The sequence below is a fragment of the Lynx canadensis genome, chromosome F1 (assembly GCF_007474595.2).
Source record: "Lynx canadensis isolate LIC74 chromosome F1, mLynCan4.pri.v2, whole genome shotgun sequence".
NCBI lineage: Eukaryota > Metazoa > Chordata > Mammalia > Carnivora > Felidae > Lynx > Lynx canadensis.
The window spans coordinates 355,469-372,732 of record NC_044319.2 but is presented as its reverse complement, the minus strand read 5'-3'; the positions used below and the strand labels follow the sequence as shown (position 1 = coordinate 372,732).

At 49.9% G+C, this 17,264-nt stretch overlaps 1 protein-coding gene across 3 annotated transcripts in view; it reads right to left on the bottom strand.

The window, feature by feature from the left end:
- Positions 1 to 17,264, bottom strand: part of DISP1 (dispatched RND transporter family member 1) — a 190,594-nt gene that overhangs the window by 16,014 nt on the left and 157,316 nt on the right. For all 3 annotated transcript variants that reach the window (XM_030301992.1, XM_032591885.1, XM_030301995.1), the window contains one exon: positions 3,522 to 3,551. In XM_030301992.1, the coding sequence (XP_030157852.1) occupies positions 3,522 to 3,551 (30 nt within the window). The remainder of the gene's footprint in view (positions 1 to 3,521; positions 3,552 to 17,264) is intronic.

The following is a 17,264-nucleotide window of genomic DNA, read 5'->3' as shown; positions in this document are numbered from 1 at the left end:
TTTACATTTAGACCCTGGAAGTACCAGCCCTGGGAAGTGGGAAGAGCCCAGACTTGACTTGAAGTGGCTCATTCTTCTCTCAAATCACCAGCAGTTGTTCGCTGCCACCTACAAACACGCTGTCGACGCGGGTGGTGGGCGCCCCAAGTGCTTGGCGTCCACACTGTGGGCTAATTTACCCGTGGGCTGACTTTTTGTTTTGTGTTCTTGAAAACCCTGCACACACAGGCACCGCAGTCTTAAAACCCTCCTCAGCAACGGTTTCCCTTCCCCGTGACAACATCTGGTTCAGACCCCTCCCTATGAGAACATCTGGCTCAGACCCTTGCCCGCGACCACGTCTGGACTCTTCCCGTGAGAACATGTGGTCTGGACCCTTCCCGGTGGCGACGTCTGGTTCGGATCCCGCAGCACCGTCCCACACCAGGTATCGCGCTGACTGCGCGTGGACGCCACACGGCACCCGTGACTCCCACCTGCGCCCTCCCGGCGTCCCGGAGAGCTCCCCGCCGACACGGCACACGCTTCACGTGCCCACCCTGCCCAGGGACCACTGCTCATGTGCCGCGAGCTCCGTGGGGAGAAGACCCGACTCTTCTGGGGAAATTACACCCCGAAGAGCGTTTCTCCTTTATCCCACGTTGGTGTCAGGGTCTGTGCTGGAGTCCGAGGGGCTGTGGACACCACACGGGAAACAGAAGCTTCACGTACAGTAGGAAGCACAGACGGTGGTTGTAATGTTAAGATAAAAGCCTAACAAAGCAGGATAATTTCAGCAGGAAAGGAAATTAAATATGGCCCAGAAGTGTCACTGCTACATTTTCCACTAACTGCAGTCCTGGTGAGTCTGGGTTCAAGGTCTATGTTCTAACTACATTACAAGAACAAAGCACCCGCACGTTACGTTTCTGAAGGGTGAACCGCGTGCTCAGGAGAAGACCCGTCAAAGGACCCCTGGTGCCACTACAGTGCGTCCTCCTGCGTGGCACGGGATAGCGTCTCACGTCTGCCCGGATTCTGGGGCTCTGCATATGACACCCGCGTCTGTCCCCTGCCCAGCAGGCCCCGCGTGAGGCCGCGGCGATGCCCGGGTGCCGTGCGCAAGAGCTCACGGCACCTTCCCAGGAGGGCTGAGAGTCAGAGGGCACGCGCCCCTGCTACAGGACGGGAGGGGGATGCCGCAGGGCAGGGCCACCCACACGTGTCTGTGGCTGAACTGTGCCCTGGACAGACAGGCCTCCCTGCAGTCTTCACAAGCGACCCTCACCACACTCCCAGACATCAGCCACTGTGTTAGTGGGCTTCTCCGGGGAAGAGCAGGTATTTCCCATCGGTCCGAACAAATGAGCAAAAGCCTCACAGGGTAACTTATGCTGGTGACACCGTGGGGCCCGTCCTCCCATAATGGGGCCTCCGCTGCTCGGCAACACCACGGGGCCTGTCCTCCCCCAACAGGGCCTCGGATGCTGGCGACACCGTGGGGCCCGTCCTCCCACAACAGGGCCTCCAATGCTCGGCGACACCACGGGGCCTGTCCTCCCACAACAGGGCCTCCACAGGGCACTTTCCTCTCTCAGCTCACAAAGATGCCTTCCTCTGCCTGCCCCCCCACCGCCGGCTCTCTGGGAACAGTCTCTCCTTTCTCCCCTTACCCTGAGCAGAGAACATGAGCGCCCTGGACACAGGCCTCCCCCCGACGGAACACCCAACCCGAGTCCCTCAGCCTGGCTTTGTTCCCGTGACTCTTCTGAACCTGCCGAAACTGCGAACTAGTCCGGGTCCTTGGCCTCCCTGAACTGAGCAGTTACCCTTTCTTCCGGAAAATCTCTTTCTCCTTGGTTTCTCCCCTTCCGGTTCCCTTAGTAACTGCTCCGTATCCCTCTTGTCCTTGGGGTTAGGATCAAAATGTTATTAATCATAATTTTTCCCACGGCGTCAGCTATCAGTTTAGTGGGAAGAAAGACAGAAGCTTGAGAAACTTCCCCAAAGCAAAGAGGACACAGAACTCTTTCTTTGTTGGGAAGAAATAAATACAGTGCACAGGTAGCATCACAGATCAAGGGCACGGGCATCTGGGAATACACACGGCAGACACGAATCTCACCCTTAAGGAACTTGGAACCTGATACCGAACATCAGACAACTTGACAAATACAAAACCAGGTAGAGAAATACGTGTTTTTAGAGGGATACAGATGAACGTTTTGTGAATTCAGCAGAGATGACTTCCACCTACAGTGGGGAAGGGAATCAGGAAAGGCTTTTCTGAAAAAGTTGTATTTGTATGCGTATATGCTGAAAAGAAGAAATTAGGAGTTTTCAAAATACCAATCTAGTAACAGGAAAAATATGTATGAATCTTTTCAAAATGCAAAAATCCTTAGAAAGGGCTTTCTTATTTGTGGAAAACTGGAAATTCATTCTCCTGACCTGTCATATTTACTTGTATAACTTCTTTCCTTTATCTTCTGCCACAATTCTGTCTGCAAAGGGGAATAAACAAAAAGTGTATACGCATACAACGGAATATCACTCGGCCTTAGAAAGGAGGGAAATTCTGACACCTGTTCGCATCGGACAAACCTGGAGGGCAGCACCTTGAGCGAGGTCAGCCAGTCTCGGCAGGACGAACTCTGCGTGATTCCACTCACAGGAGGGGTCGGCTGGCCCGGTTCGCAGAGATGGAGACTAGAGCACTGGGGGAGGGCGGACGGGGAGCCACTGTTTCTGCCTCGCAGGACGGAAGAAGCTCTGGACGTGGCGGTGGCCACGGTGGCGCAATAACGCGGACTTTAATGCAACGAAGCCGTGCACTTAAACGTGGTTAAAATGGTAGATTTTATGCCGTGTATATTTTACCGCAATTTCAAAAAATAAATAATTTTTAAATGGAAAGGGAATTTGCTAATTAAAATTTATGTAGTAATTGCACTTGGAAGAGAGGATCAGGCCCCCTGACCAGGCTTCGGTTATCAGGGCCTCGGTTCCTCTCGCGGGTGCACTGCAGAGATCACTTGGTTTCCCACGATGCACCAGTCTGCCACGTGGGACCACCACGGCAAGCACGCCACTGAGGAGACAAGGCTTTGGCTTTTTTGCAGAAACAACGTTCCACCTAAAATTTTGCTTTTCTACTGAAAAGACAAACCTTCAGAGTTTCCTCAAATACCACCTCCATTTGAACACGGTGACATTTTTAGCAGGAAACACAGACAATCCGCCTGAACTCAAGCGCCACGAGCCCAGGGCCCGGCAGAACAGTCTTTCTCCAAGACAAGGAAGACCACGAAGGAATGAGAGGCACCTCGGCCAATATAAACGATTCACCACAAACGGAATCTAAACCTTGAGATCAACACCAGTTCTGGAGAGGGAGGATCGCTCCGGCAGCCAGCTCAGGGGAAATTTACTTTTCCTTCAGAAAAATATGAATGAGGGAGGCCGAAGCAGCGTGAAGAAAACACTGCAGGGAAGGGCATGCAATCACTTTACTACTTAATAAGATGATCAGATTACTTTACCTTTTTGGTAACTTGAAAGGTCTGCACGGTCTGAAAAAAAGCAAAGGAAAACCAATCAGAAACGTGGCATCGTAACAAAGGTGTGCTCGCGGCATCTCGACCGTTCGGGCTGCTGTGGGGGTGGCGGAGGTGGGGCGAGGGGAGGGTGACCCAGTGGCTGCCGGGGCCGGGGCCGGGATGGTCCGCACCCCGCGGGGGTCAGGGTCATGGCGCCCGTGCCCAGGGGTCCGAGCCTGCGCCCACACTGCCGCCCGGCTCTTCCAGGCCCCGGCACCTTCTCGTACCAGCAGCCCTCTACTCCCCCAGGACGGGAGCGGCTCCTCCGTCCGTCAGTTTCCCTGCATCCGCTTAGCACCTGTCGGCTCCTCCCTCTCAGCCTCTGCCACCCACTCCCTGCCCCGATGCGTGTGGACCAGGCGTCTGGAGAGCCCCAAACTGGACGTGGTCTCAACCCCCGCGCACTCTATTCCTCCCACACTGTTTCCACGGTAAGCGCTCAGTCAACATTCGGTGAGCCAACAAAATTCACCAGTGCTGTCGCACTCCCGCGCACAGCGGTTCTCACGGTGGGGGTTCCTGAGACCCTCCCCGGGCCCGAGGGGAGGCCCTGTTCCGACTGGATGAGGGAGGGCACACGGCCAGGTCTCTTGACTTCGCGGGTCTCACCAAACAGCACAGCGCACAGACTGCAGAGGCAGACGTGAGGGTCCCGTGTCTTCAGTTAGAAGACACCAGACAGATTTACTCGCCTCGTTAAATTGTTCTTTGGTTTGGAAACTGGAATGATTTTTCATAACAAATGTTGTATTAACATGTAAAGAGCTTATTACCGGTATTTTTAAATGAGCTAACAATATTTTATTATTTTAATGTTTATTTATTGAGAGTGGGGGGCGGGGCAGAGAGAGAGGGAGAGAGGGAGAGAGAGAGAGAGAGAGAGAGAGAGAGAGAGAGAATCCCAAGCAGGCTCCAAGCTGTCAGCACAGAGCCCGACGTGGGGCTCGAACCCACAAACTGTGAGCTCATGATCGGAGCCAAAATCAAGAGTTGGATCCTTAACCAACTGAGCCCCCAGGTGCCCCATCGATTAACATTTTAAAAGTTTTAATTCCAGTGTGGTCGTACCGGATATAACCTGAATAAATAAAAGCTCTTTGGGACCCTTGATGATTTCTGAAAGCATAAAGGGGTCATGACATCAGGACGTTCGATACCCGATATGCTAACTTAAGGTACGTACCTGTCTGTTGGATAAATGAGTGAATTTCCTGGCTGGGCACCCTCTCCTAGACCAAAATCTTTTGCGAGCTTCCTGTGCTTTGAGGAAACACAAACTCTGTCTCCCACCCTCTGGGCTCCTCCGGTCTGGGGATTCTGGCTTGTACGCACACACCTAAATTCTGATGATTTCCTCCCAAATCTTCTACAATTGTTTCTCTCATGCCCAGGTATTACATGCCCAAAACTACAAAAGGTAAATTTTGTAACAATTTACCTTTATCTGATCTTTTCCCATTTGCATTTCACAAAAACAAGCCTTTCTTTTTAGAACCTATATGTAAATGGATTCTTTAAAAATTGAATTAGAGGACACAAGGACAAAGACAGGCACAGCTCGGGTTTGGTCGGCGCACTCGTCAGCCGCGAGGCACAGAGGCGCGCGGACACTGTGGAGCATGGCCTCGGACCCCCTGCACACACGGCCGGGGGCCAGGAGCCACGCCACTGAGCTGGTAACTACTCGGGGCACCCGGGGGGCTCGATCAGTTAGGTGTCTGACTCCTGAGCTCAGCTCAGGTCTCCACGTCGGCATTGGGCCCCATGCTGGGCATGAAGCCTGCTTTAAAAAAAGTAAAATGGTTACTACCTAAGGAGGAATGAAGAACATTTAATTTTGGGGGTAAATCTACCCCAAACCCAAAATACTATATATTCAATATAATTATATATATTTTTTCTTTAAAAAAAATTTTTTTTAACGTTTATTTATTTTTGAGACAAAGAGAGACAGAGTGTGAGCGGGGGAGGGGCAGAGAGAGAGGGAGACACAGAATCTGAAGCAGGCTCCAGGCCCTGAGCTGTCAGCACAGAGCCCGACGCGGGGCTCGAACCCACGGACAGTGAGATCATGACCTGAGCCCAAGTCAGATGCCTAACCAACTGGGCCACCGAGACACCCCCTTATATATATATTTCAATGTAAGTTTTATTGAGATATAATCCCCAAACCATACATATGATCCATTTAAAGTGTACAAGTCAGGATTTCTCGTGCCTCCACAGACCGTCTTTAAAGAACGTGCTGCCTGAACACCAGCGATGAAGCTACTCATGACTCATGAGCTTGGAGAGAAAACCTAGAGACAGAGCGGGAGAGCAAGGTGCCAAACAAAGGAGCAAATCACATAACCTGTACTCAAAACCTTAACGTTTCACCCCGTTTTTAGGTCCTACACTGTCAAAACCACCTCCTGAATTTCCATGAGAACCAACTAGACTTCGTGTCTTTAGGTCTGAAGTGACCTCGGGGCCACAACCTGGCATTTTCTTAGGTATGTTTTGGGTTGTAACAAACGTAAATATTCTCTTTCCTCCTACTCACCCCACTAACTTTCTTTTAAACAGATAAATTCATGGGTCTGTGACTAGTTTATTCCTTAGGGGCTGAAACAACCAGACTCATCACTGTCTTTCTGCTTGCATAAAGACTTCATTTTATGTTAAATTTGGGAAAATAAGTGGAGACTGTCACATCTGTTGAAAAAGAAAACTTGGGGTTGCTACCAAGTGACCTCCTGGGAAGCCACAAAATCCCTCTGAACCTTTTATCTTAGGGGACACGACAGTCAGACGTCAGAAACGCCCGAAATACACCTACAGGTGGAGCCGGGACCCGTCGGAGCTGCACTGTGTGGTCGCGGAAGCGCCCGTGACACTTCATCCACCGGGGGCGATCTTACCCCCCTGGCGACATCTTCCCGATTTGCTGCTTTTAATCTCCAATAGAGCCTGCAGGACGATTTTTCACCTAAACTCGGCCTTGGGTTGATAAATAACAACTGCTAAAAACAAATCTAGTCTCTTTTACAGAGTGAAAGTCTTTTTCCAGAGTTCATTCACCTGCTAATACCACGTGGTCAAATGCACGCCCCAAACCAAACATAGTACCTCTGCCTGTTCTTTGGTTAGGTTTTCAGCCTTTTTCAACTGAGTAAAACCCCAAGGCAGGTGGCATTTGCTCGGTGACACGGTCACAAGGATGCACTGGGGGCCGGGCACAATTCCCAGCGGGCTAGCTGGGGTCCCTCCCTCTCCCGCGGGAGAAAGTGTTTCTGCACACAAGTGGGGGACAGTGACATTGCTACGGGACGAGGCTCCCATCTGCTTAAGAAGCACTTACAACTCGGGTCGGGTACCGGTAACGAGCCGTAAGCCGTCCCCGCACCTGACCCCTGAGAACAGGCACAGCCGCGAGAGCCTGGTCTCCAGGATCCCGGGGCCAGCGAATGGTGCTGTGTGCACAGCCCTCGGTCGAGGGCACAACGTTCCCACAAGGGAGGCCAAGGGGTGCAGAGCATGGTGATCACCACAATGGGGTTGAGGCGGAGAGGCAAGGGAAGTTTTTAAAAAAGGTAACAGAAAAAAAAGTATGAGAGAAAAGTTAACAAGAAACAGAAGAAACGGAAACAGAACAGAAACAGTTAACAGAAACAGAAGAAACAGAAGAAAATGTGGAGAGGCTACACATGGTGTTTCCTTGTTTCCCTCACCTTTTAGCTCTCTTAGTAATGTCTGAGGAGAGAGTGGGAGGCCGTAGGGAGGGGGAAACGAGCAGGAACCGTGAACGGTAGAACCTGCAGTGTGCACGTGATGCTGTGGTCACACGAGCGGAGCCGCCGTCGTCACCACTCGTCACTGCGACGGCACCGCTGGCCGTGCTCCCCGTGCTGTGACTGTCCTCCCCGGACCCCCTCTCCCTGCACCCCTCCCCTCCAGCAACCACGTGTGTTCTCCGGGTCGATGGATCGGTTTCTGCCCTGTTTCTGCCTTTGTTTGTTGTGTTTTAGAGTCCACAAAACCATACGGTATTTGTCTTTCTCTGATTTATTTCACTGAGCATAATACCCTCTGGTCCATCCACGTTGTTATAAATGGCAGGCTCTCACCCTTATTATGGCCGAGTGATATTCTAGTGTGCACGTGCACGTTTCTACATACCACATCTTTCTTTCTTTTTTTTTTAAACTGCAGTATCTTCTTTATTTAAATAATCTCCACGCCCAATGTGGGGCCTGAATACACGACCCCGCGATCAAGAGTCGCATGTTTGGGGCACCCGGCGAGGCTCGGTTGGAAGAACGTGTTGACTCTTGATCTCGGGGTTGTGACTTCAAGCCCCACGTTCACTGTAGAGACTACTTAAAAATTAAAAAAATCTTTAAAAAAAAAAAAAAAAAAGGCACGTGCTCTACTGACTGAGCCAGCCAGATGCCCCATTACCACTTCTTCATCCACTCGTCTGTCAGCGGTCACTCGGGCTGCTTCCAGACCCTGGCTACTGTAGATGACGCTGCCATAAACACAGGGGTCCACACATCCCTTCAAATGAGTGTTTTCATTTGCTCTGGGTAAATACCCAGTAGTGTGATTACTACTAGGGTAGTTCTATTTTTAACTTTTTGAGGAACCTCCACACTGTTTTCCACAGTGGCTGCACCAGTCTGCATTCCCACCAACCGTGCACGAGGGTTCCTTTCTCCCTGCATCCTTGCCAACACCTGTGGTTTCTTGTGTTGTTTCTGGCCATCCTGACAGGTGTGAGGTGGTATCTCATGGCGGTTTTGATCTGTGTTTCCCTGATGATCAGTGACATTGAGCATCTTTTCATGTGTCTGTTGGCCCTCTGGATGTGCTTCATGTATTTTGGACACTAACCCTTTATCAGAGGCCACATTTGTGAATATCTTCTCCCATTCAGTAAGTTGCCTTGTCATTCTGTTGACAGTTTCCTTCACTGTGCAAATGCTTTTTTATGGGGAGGGGCAGCAAAAAAAAAAAAAAAAAAGGCTTGTTATTTTGGTGTAATCCTAATAGTTTATTTTTGCTTTTGTATCCCTTGCCTCGGGGGGACGTATCTAAAAAAGTGTTGCTAAGGCAGATGTCAGAGAGTATACTGCTAATGTGTTCTTTCTGGATGTTTATGGTTTCAGGTCTCACTTTTAGGTCTTTAATTCATTTTGAGTCTATTTTTGCATACTGTGTGAGACAGTGGTTTCATTCTCATGTCGCTGACCAGTTTTCCCAACACGATCTGTCGAAGAGACTCTTCCCCGTTGTATACTCTCGCCGCCTCCTCTGTTGGAAATAGACCCTACAAGCCTGGGTTTATTTCTGGGCTTTCCATTCTGTTCCACTCCTTTTTTTTTTTTTTTTTTTTTAACTGAGGTAAAACTGACATAATATTATGTTAATTTCAGGAGCGCAACCTAATGATTCCATATTTGTATACATCAAAAATGACCACCAGAAATCTGGTTAACATTTATATAGCTTTGCACATTTCTGAACAATTAAAACCCTTGACGGAAATATACTTTCTGCTTCATGACAATAACCAAATGTCAGTAAGAAAGTGCCCTTTAAAGTAGCACATTTTGTCTCAATAGTCCCACTGGATTGTGCCTTTTTGTAAAAGGGCAGCGTGCAAATAACAACTTTTCAGTTCAGCGCTGAACTTTCATGCACCAGAGCTGATGTGTAAGGTCTGTGCCACGGGGTAACACCCACAGCTGCCTGGGTGATGGATCTCCTGAAGGCTCAGTGGACGTGACCAAGTGCACGTCCGTCCCACGCACCCTGGACTACACACAAGTACAAAATACACCAGGCGGGCGGCGAAAGGGCCGGCAGAGGAGGACTGACATTACAGAGCATCTAACAAACAGCAAGCACTTTGTACATGTTAAAGAGGATATATAGCATATTTTTCCCTTTTTTAAAAAAAAATATAATTTATTCTCATATTGGCTGACATACAGTGTGCTCTTGGTTTTGGGGTAGATTCCCATGGTTCATTGCCGCCATACAACACCCAGTGTTCACCCCAACAGGTGCCCTCCTCAATGCCCATCACCCACTTTCCCCTCCCCCACCCCCATCCACCCTCAGTTTGTTCTCAGTATTTAAGAGTCTCTTGTGGTTTGCCTCCCTCCCTCTCTGTTTGTAACTATTTTTTCCCCTTCCCCTCCCCCATGGTCTACTGTTACTCAAGTTCCACATGAGTGAAATCATATGATTATCTGTCCTTCTCTGCCTTATTTCACTCAGCATAATACCCTCCAGTTCTATCCATGTTGCTGCAAATGGCAAGATTTCATTCTTCCTCGTTGCCAAGTAGTATTCCATTGTATATATAAACCACATCTTCTTTATCCATTCGTCAGGTGATGGACATTTAGGCTCTTTCTATAGTTTGGCTGTTGTTGAAAGTGCCGCTATAAACATTGGGGTACAAGTGCCCCTATGCATCAGCACTTCTGGTATCCCTTGGGCAAATTCCTAGCAGTGCTGTTGCTGGGTCGTAGGGTAGTTCTATTTTTAATTTTTTGAGGAACCTCCACACTTTTCCGGGGCGTATTTTATTTTATTTATTTAAAAAAATTTTTTTTAATGTTTATTCATTTTTGAGACAGAGAGAGACAGAGCATGAACAGGGGAGGGTCAGAGAGAGGGAGACACAGAATCTGAAACAGGCTCCAGGCTCTGAGCTGTCAGCACAGAGCCCAACGCGGGGCTCGAACTCACAGACCACGAGATCATGACCTGAGCCGAAGTCGGCCACTCAACCGACTGAGCCACCCAGGCGCCCCTTCCGGGGCGTATTTTAAATAAATACTTGAGGATGAGGAAATTGTCTACAGCAAAGTAGGAAACCTGGTGGTAGAAAGATGTGAGGGAAATCTGGGACTGGAGATCGTCGGCTGGTGACCCTGGACGAGACCTTGCATTTCCCAGCATTTGTGAGAAACGAGAAAGAGCCACAGATGAGCTGGCAGGGTGGCAGGTTTCTGCAAACCGGGGAGCACTTGCCCAAAACAAGAACGGCACCCCCACCACTCACTCCCCGTTCATCTGCAGATGCTGTCAAACCTCATTTAAGAAGGCTGTCAGGAGACAAGGGCCCCATAATTCACAAGCGCTGCAAACCTTTCCGGGTCCCTTCAGAAGAGGCAAATGGCACTACCAGCTGAATATAATAAAAATAAATGGCATCACGCACGTAGGCCTAGGTAGAATGAGAGACTGTTAGGAACCCTGAACGTTATCTCATTTAATCTTTGTTTTCACGAGACAGAGAGGAAGGTCCAGGACCACAGAGCAAGTCAATGGAGAGGTCTCAAAGGCACATTTCCCGACTCAATCCTGCGTTTTCTGGCCACAATCGGGAGGGGTGGGTGTTGGTGCCACGAGATCCTGCTTGTAAACAGAAAGGAGGTGGAGTGGGAAGGCCTCATTTCAGAGCAAGAGAGCACAGGCCAGGATGCTTACGGAGGGATGGACTGAAGCCAGCTGACGGCAGCTGACGTGCGCACCTGCTAACAGAAGGTTGGGTAGACGCTGGTGCCCCATAGATGCAACCCCGTGCAGGGAGTGCACACACATGCGCACACACTGATACAGGAAGAACACCCAGGCAAACCAAGTGAGGACTTTCACAACAATTCACACTGTACTTACAGGAAAAACTAAATGCAAAATGTGTAAATGTGTTTTAAAAATGTGGAGGGGAACATGGCAAATCGATAGCCCTGTTTACTGCGGGGGAAAGAATCAAAGATGCGTTTTACTTTGCATTTTTGAATTCGTGAGAACGTATTCATGAATTAGCTGTATAATTAAAAAGAAGTGAAAGAATTTTTATAAAGGGAAATTGCATATGTACTCATGTAGGTATGTGTGACTCAAGTCAAGAAATTAAAAATTTCTCTCACTGATACAGAATCCTATCAACTAGATAAAAAGAAGTAACACTATCCACAGATCACCATTTTTATTCTATTTATTGAAAAAAAATTTTCTTTGCAGTTATTTATTTCTGAGAGAGAGGGACAAAGCACAAGTGGGGGAGGGGCAGAGAGAGAGAGAGAGAGAGGGAGACCCAGAATCCGAAGCAGGCTCCAGGCTCCAAGCCGTCAGCACAGAGCCCGACATGGGGCTCAAACCCAAACCATGAGATCGTGACCTGAGCCGAAGTGGGATGCTTAACCGACCGAGCCACCCAGGTGCCACTCTTTTTAAAGAACAAAATCCATTTCATCCAAAATCTATAGTTAATTCTGCTTGATTCAAATATTTACTGCACAGTTTAAGTGACTACAAGCAATTTCACCATCATTTTTGGAGTTGCTAGCTCTGGGCTCCTGACCAGGGATCAGGTTCAGGAGGCCTCAGAGCAGGACCTGTGGAGTCAGAGCCAGGGCCACTGCTCTGGGCAGTGTGCCAGGAAACTGTGACCCCCCCCCTCCCTGCCAGACAAAAATAATTAGAGAATAATACAAGAAAATAATCAGAACTTCAAGGCGTAGTGCAAACATTAAGTTGTCAGGGGACAGGGAGCGGATGTGAGGAGATAGCAGGCAGGGTTCAGACAGGCAGAGGCAGAGGGAGAGGAAACACACATCATACAAGACACCTTCCCGAGCAGACTAAGCAATGTCCCCAGGACAGGGGCTGCAGCATGGGGAAGCAGGATGTGGTAAAATGCAACCTCTATCCCAGGACATGGGATGTGGTAGGTGCAAACTGTATCCTAGGACATGGGACATGGTAGATGCAAATTCTATCCCAGGACACAGGCCGCAGTAGAGTGCAAACTCTATCCCAGGACACGGGACGTGGTAGGTGCAATCTCTATCCCGGGACACGGGATGAGTAGGGTGCAACCTCTATCCCAGGACACGGGACATGGTAGGTGCAATCTCTATCCTGGGACATGGGACGCAGTAGGGTGCAAACTGTATCCCAGGACACGGGACATGGTAGGTGCAACCTCTATCCCAGGGCATGGGACGCGGTAGGGTGCAAACTCTATCCCAGGACACGGGACGTGGTAGATGCAACCTCTATCCTGGGACACGGGACGCAGTAGGGTGCAAACTCTATCCCGGGACACGGGACGTGGTAGGTGCAACCTCTATCCCGGGACACGGGATGTGGTAGGGTGCAAACTCTATCCCAGGACACAGGACGCGGTAGGTGCAACCTCTATCCCGGGACATGGGACGCGGTAGGGTGCAAACTCTATCCCAGGACGTGGGACGTGGTAGGTGCAACTCCATCCCAGGACATGGGACGTAGCAGGGTGCAAACTCTATCCCAGGACAAGGGATGTGGTAGGGTGCAACCTCTATCCCAGGACACAGGACGTGGTAGTTGCAACCTCTATCCTAGGACAGGGGATGTGGTAGATACAAACTCTACCCCAGGACACGGGACGTGAAGATATAAACTCTATCCCAGGACATGGGACGTGGTAGGTGCAACCTCTATCCCAGGACACGGGACGTGGTAGGTGCAACCTCTATCCTAGGACAGGGGACGTGGTAGATACAAACTCTATCCCAGGACACGGGACGTGATAGATACAAACTCTATCCCAGGACACGGGACGTGATGATATAAACTCTATCCCAGGACATGGGACGTGGTAGGTGCAACCTCTATCCCAGGACACGGGACGTGGTAGGTGCAACCTCTATCCCAGGACACAGGACGTGGTAGATATAAACTCTATCCGAGGACGAATGGTCTGGTGGCAGGAGCAGGTGAGTGGATGGCAGCCCAGGTTGGGAGCCAGTGCAGGGGGCTTACACAAATGACGCTGAGGGGAAAACAGAATGACTTCGATGTTCCTTTAATGATTCAGAAAACCTCTGAGAATCTTATGAATATGGGAGCAAAAATTATTAGTATGTACTTTATAAATATATAGGGTATGACCAGAAAAATGGTCAAATACTGAATAAACCAGGTTGATATATCCTACGTACCTTATAACACATTTCCACACTCACTGTTGTTCAATATTTACGTATAGTGATGTACTCTAGGTACAATTAGAAACCCCTAAAACTACATTTCACGTATCTTTATATAATGATACCTTCAGCTGAGTGAAGTCAGTGATAATTTGGATGATATCACAGAGAGGCTGTCCAAAAGATCGGTCTGGAGGTTGGGGGCATAGCTTTAGAAGCACATTTTTGAGACTTACATTAAGACTGATTCAACAAATATATATTTCGTTACTGTCATTTAGATAAGAAAGACGTATAAACACTTCTCACTTTTTAAAAAATTTTTTTCCACTTCATTCACCTCTAAGTTAGTTAACATATAGTGTAATATGGCTTCAGGAGTAGAAGTCAGTGACTCATCTCCTACGTATAACACCCAGAGCTCGTCCCAACAAGCACCCTCCTCAATGCCCACCCCCACCCCCATCAACCCTCAGTTTGTTCGCTGTATTTAAGAGTCTCTTGCGGTCTGTCCCCCTCCCTGTGTTTATCTAATTTTTCCCTTTCGAAATTTTATAGATCTTATCTAAAAAAAAAAGGAAAAGCGTCTTGCATTTTTGCTACCGAGTATACAGATGATAGAAACAAGGGTATGTGTGTCCGCTGTAACCTCAGTGAAGCCACCCCTGCCGGGGTTACTGCTCGGGCGAGGCCCCCCTCGCACCAGAGAGCGAAGCAAACTCCTCCCTCACAGACGGGCTGGTCTCCTTCTCCTCCAAGCTCTTCCGCTTCCAGTGTTTAGTGACGTCCACATTCGGTTCAATGTCAAAACTGTTGTTTGAGCTCGAATGACAAGAAACCTCATGCACCTTTCTTAGATTCATTTCCCACCCATTTTCAATTATTTTGCCCTACAAAATTACTCAGTAGGGCACAAGTGTGAGGGTGTTACAGAAAAGCCCAAACCTTTGAGGGGAGTTCCAAAAACAGTAAAAGTCCCCAGTATCAAAAGGAATCACAACAGTGTAACCAACATCGTGCGGCTGCTGTCCAGGACAGGCTAGTCCCTCGACATCCACGGAAAGTCTTTAGTTCTGCTCTCAAGAACAACGTAGAGTGGGGGCGCCTGGGTGCCTCAGCTGGTGGGGCGGCCGACTTCGGCTCAGGTCATGGTCTCGCAGTTCGTGGGTTCGGGCCCCGCGTCGGGCTCTTTGCTGACAGCTCGGAGCCCGGAGCCTGCTTCGGATTCGGCGTCTCCCCCTCTCTCTGTCCCTCCCCTGCTCACGCTCTGTGTCTCTCTGTCTCTCAATAATGAATAAATGTTAAAAAATTTTAAAAAAATGCAGAGTGAACCTGAGTTTTCTTCCTTAACTAAATTTGCTCATAGTTATCCTTTAGCTGCTTAAAAATTAAGTTGATGTGGGGCACTTGGGTGGCTCAGTCGGTTGAGTCTCCGACTTCGGCTCAGGTCATGATCTCACGGTTCGTGGGTTCGAGCCCCAGGTTGGGCTCTGTGTTGACAGCTCAGAGCCTGGAGCCTGTTTCGGATTCTGTGTCTCCCTCTCTCTCTGCCCCTCCCCTGTTCATGCTCTGTCTCTGTCTCAAGAATAAACAAACATTAAAAAAAATTTTTTTTTTAATTAAATTGATGTAACTCAACTGCCAAAGACCTAATAAATAAAGATCAAAAGCAAAACTTGAACAAGCTCGGTTTTTATAACGATAATACTGACGAAAAGAGTCTTCTTCTCAGCCAAAAGTCCAAGGTTAAAAGAATCAACTAAGCTTAAAAGAATTCAACTGAGAACAAATGAGAAAAATTTTCTGAGGAAAAATGAGGAAAGCCCCAGCAAGGCGGGACCCACCTGCTCTCAGGCGGCAGCGAGGGCCACCAGCTCTGGCACCAGTGCCGCTACGTGGGTTCACGGTGATGTAGACTCTATGCCAAAGACACCCAAACACCACGGAACAGCTTATCCTGAGGACAATGTACCAAGACACCCAGGGCTAGAGGTTGAGAGAGCCTGCCAACAGCGTCAACCTTGGGCCCCGACACCTCGGCTGTAATGTCTTCATCTGTACAATAAAGAGAGTTGGGTTAAATGATTTCTTAGGTCCTTTCCAGCTGTGAAATTATACTGCACTCTGTGGAGTCTCAGATAATTCAAATCGCCACCTGCATGTTATGACGCCACGCCACGGCGACAGCCGAAAAGCCAGGCTCCCCTAATCAATACTCTGGGTGGAAATACATCATGCGAATCATCAATACAAATGAGCCTCCAAAGTGCGGGTAAGAACCAACGTTTTAAGACAATTTGGGGGCACCTGGGCGGCTCAGTCAGTTGAGTGCCCAAATCTTGATTTTGGCTCAGGTCACGATCTCACGAGTTCAAGCCCCGCGTCAGGCTCTGTGGGATTCTCTCTCTCTCTCTCTCTCTCTCTCTCTCTGCCCCCTGCACTCATTCTTTCTCTCTCTGCCCCCCCCTCATTCTCTCTGCCCCCCCACTCATTCTCTCTCTCTCTGCCCCCTGCACTCATTTTCTGTCTCTCTCTCTGCCCCCCACTCATTCTCTCTCTCTGCCCCCCACTCGTTCTCTCTCTCTGCCCCTCCCCACTCATTCTCTCTCTGCCCCCCCCACTCATTCTCTCTCTCTGCCCCCTGCACTCATTCTTTCTCTCTGCCCCCCTCATTCTCTCTCTCTCTGCCCCCTGCACTCATTCTCTGTCTCTCTCTCAGCCCCCCCCTCATTCTCTCTGCCCCCCACTCGTTCTCGTTCTCTCTCTGCCCCCCTCATTCTCTCTGCCCCCCCACTCATTCTCTCTCTGCCCCCTGCACTCATTCTCTGTCTCTCTCTGCCCCCCACTCATTCTCTCTCTCTGCCCCCCACTCATTCTCTCTCTCTGCCCCTCCCTACTCATTCTCTCTCTCTGCCCCTCCCCACTCATTCTCTCTCTCTGCCCCCCACTCGTTCTCTCTCTCTCTGCCCCTCCCTACTCATTCTCTCTCTCTGCCCCTCCCCACTCATTCTCTCTCTCTCTGCCCCCTGCACTCATTCTCTGTCTCTCAGCCTCCCACTCCTTCTCTCTCTCTGCCCCCCACTCGTTCTCTCTCTCTGCCCCTCCCCACTCATTCTCTTTCTCTGCTCCTCCCCGCTCATTCTCTCTGCTCCCCCCCACTCATTCTCTCTCTCTGCCCCCCCACTCATTCTCTCTCTCTGCCCCCCCACTCATTCTCTCTCTGCCCCCCCACTCTTTCTCTCTCTCTCTGCCCCTCCCCACTCATTCTCTCTGCCCCTCCCCACTCACTCTCTCTCTGCCCCCCCACTCATTCTCTCTCTCTGCCCCTCCCCACTCATTCTCTCTCTCTGCCCCCCACTCACTCTCTCTCTCTCTGCCCCTCCCCACTCATTCTCTCTCTCTGCCCCCCACTCATTCTCTCTCTCTCTGCCCCTCCCCACTCATTCTCTCTCTCTGCCCCCCACTCGTTCTCTCTCTCTGCCCCTCCCTACTCTCTCTCTCTCTGCCCCTCCCCACTCATTCTCTCTCTCTCTGCCCCCTGCACTCATTCTCTGTCTCTGCCCCCCACTCGTTCTCTCTCTCTGCCCCTCCCCACTCGTTCTCTTTCTCTGCTCCTCCCCGCTCATTCTCTCTGCTCCCCCCCACTCATTCTCTCTCTCTGCCCCCCCAATCATTCTCTCTCTCTCTGCCCCCCCACTCATTCTCT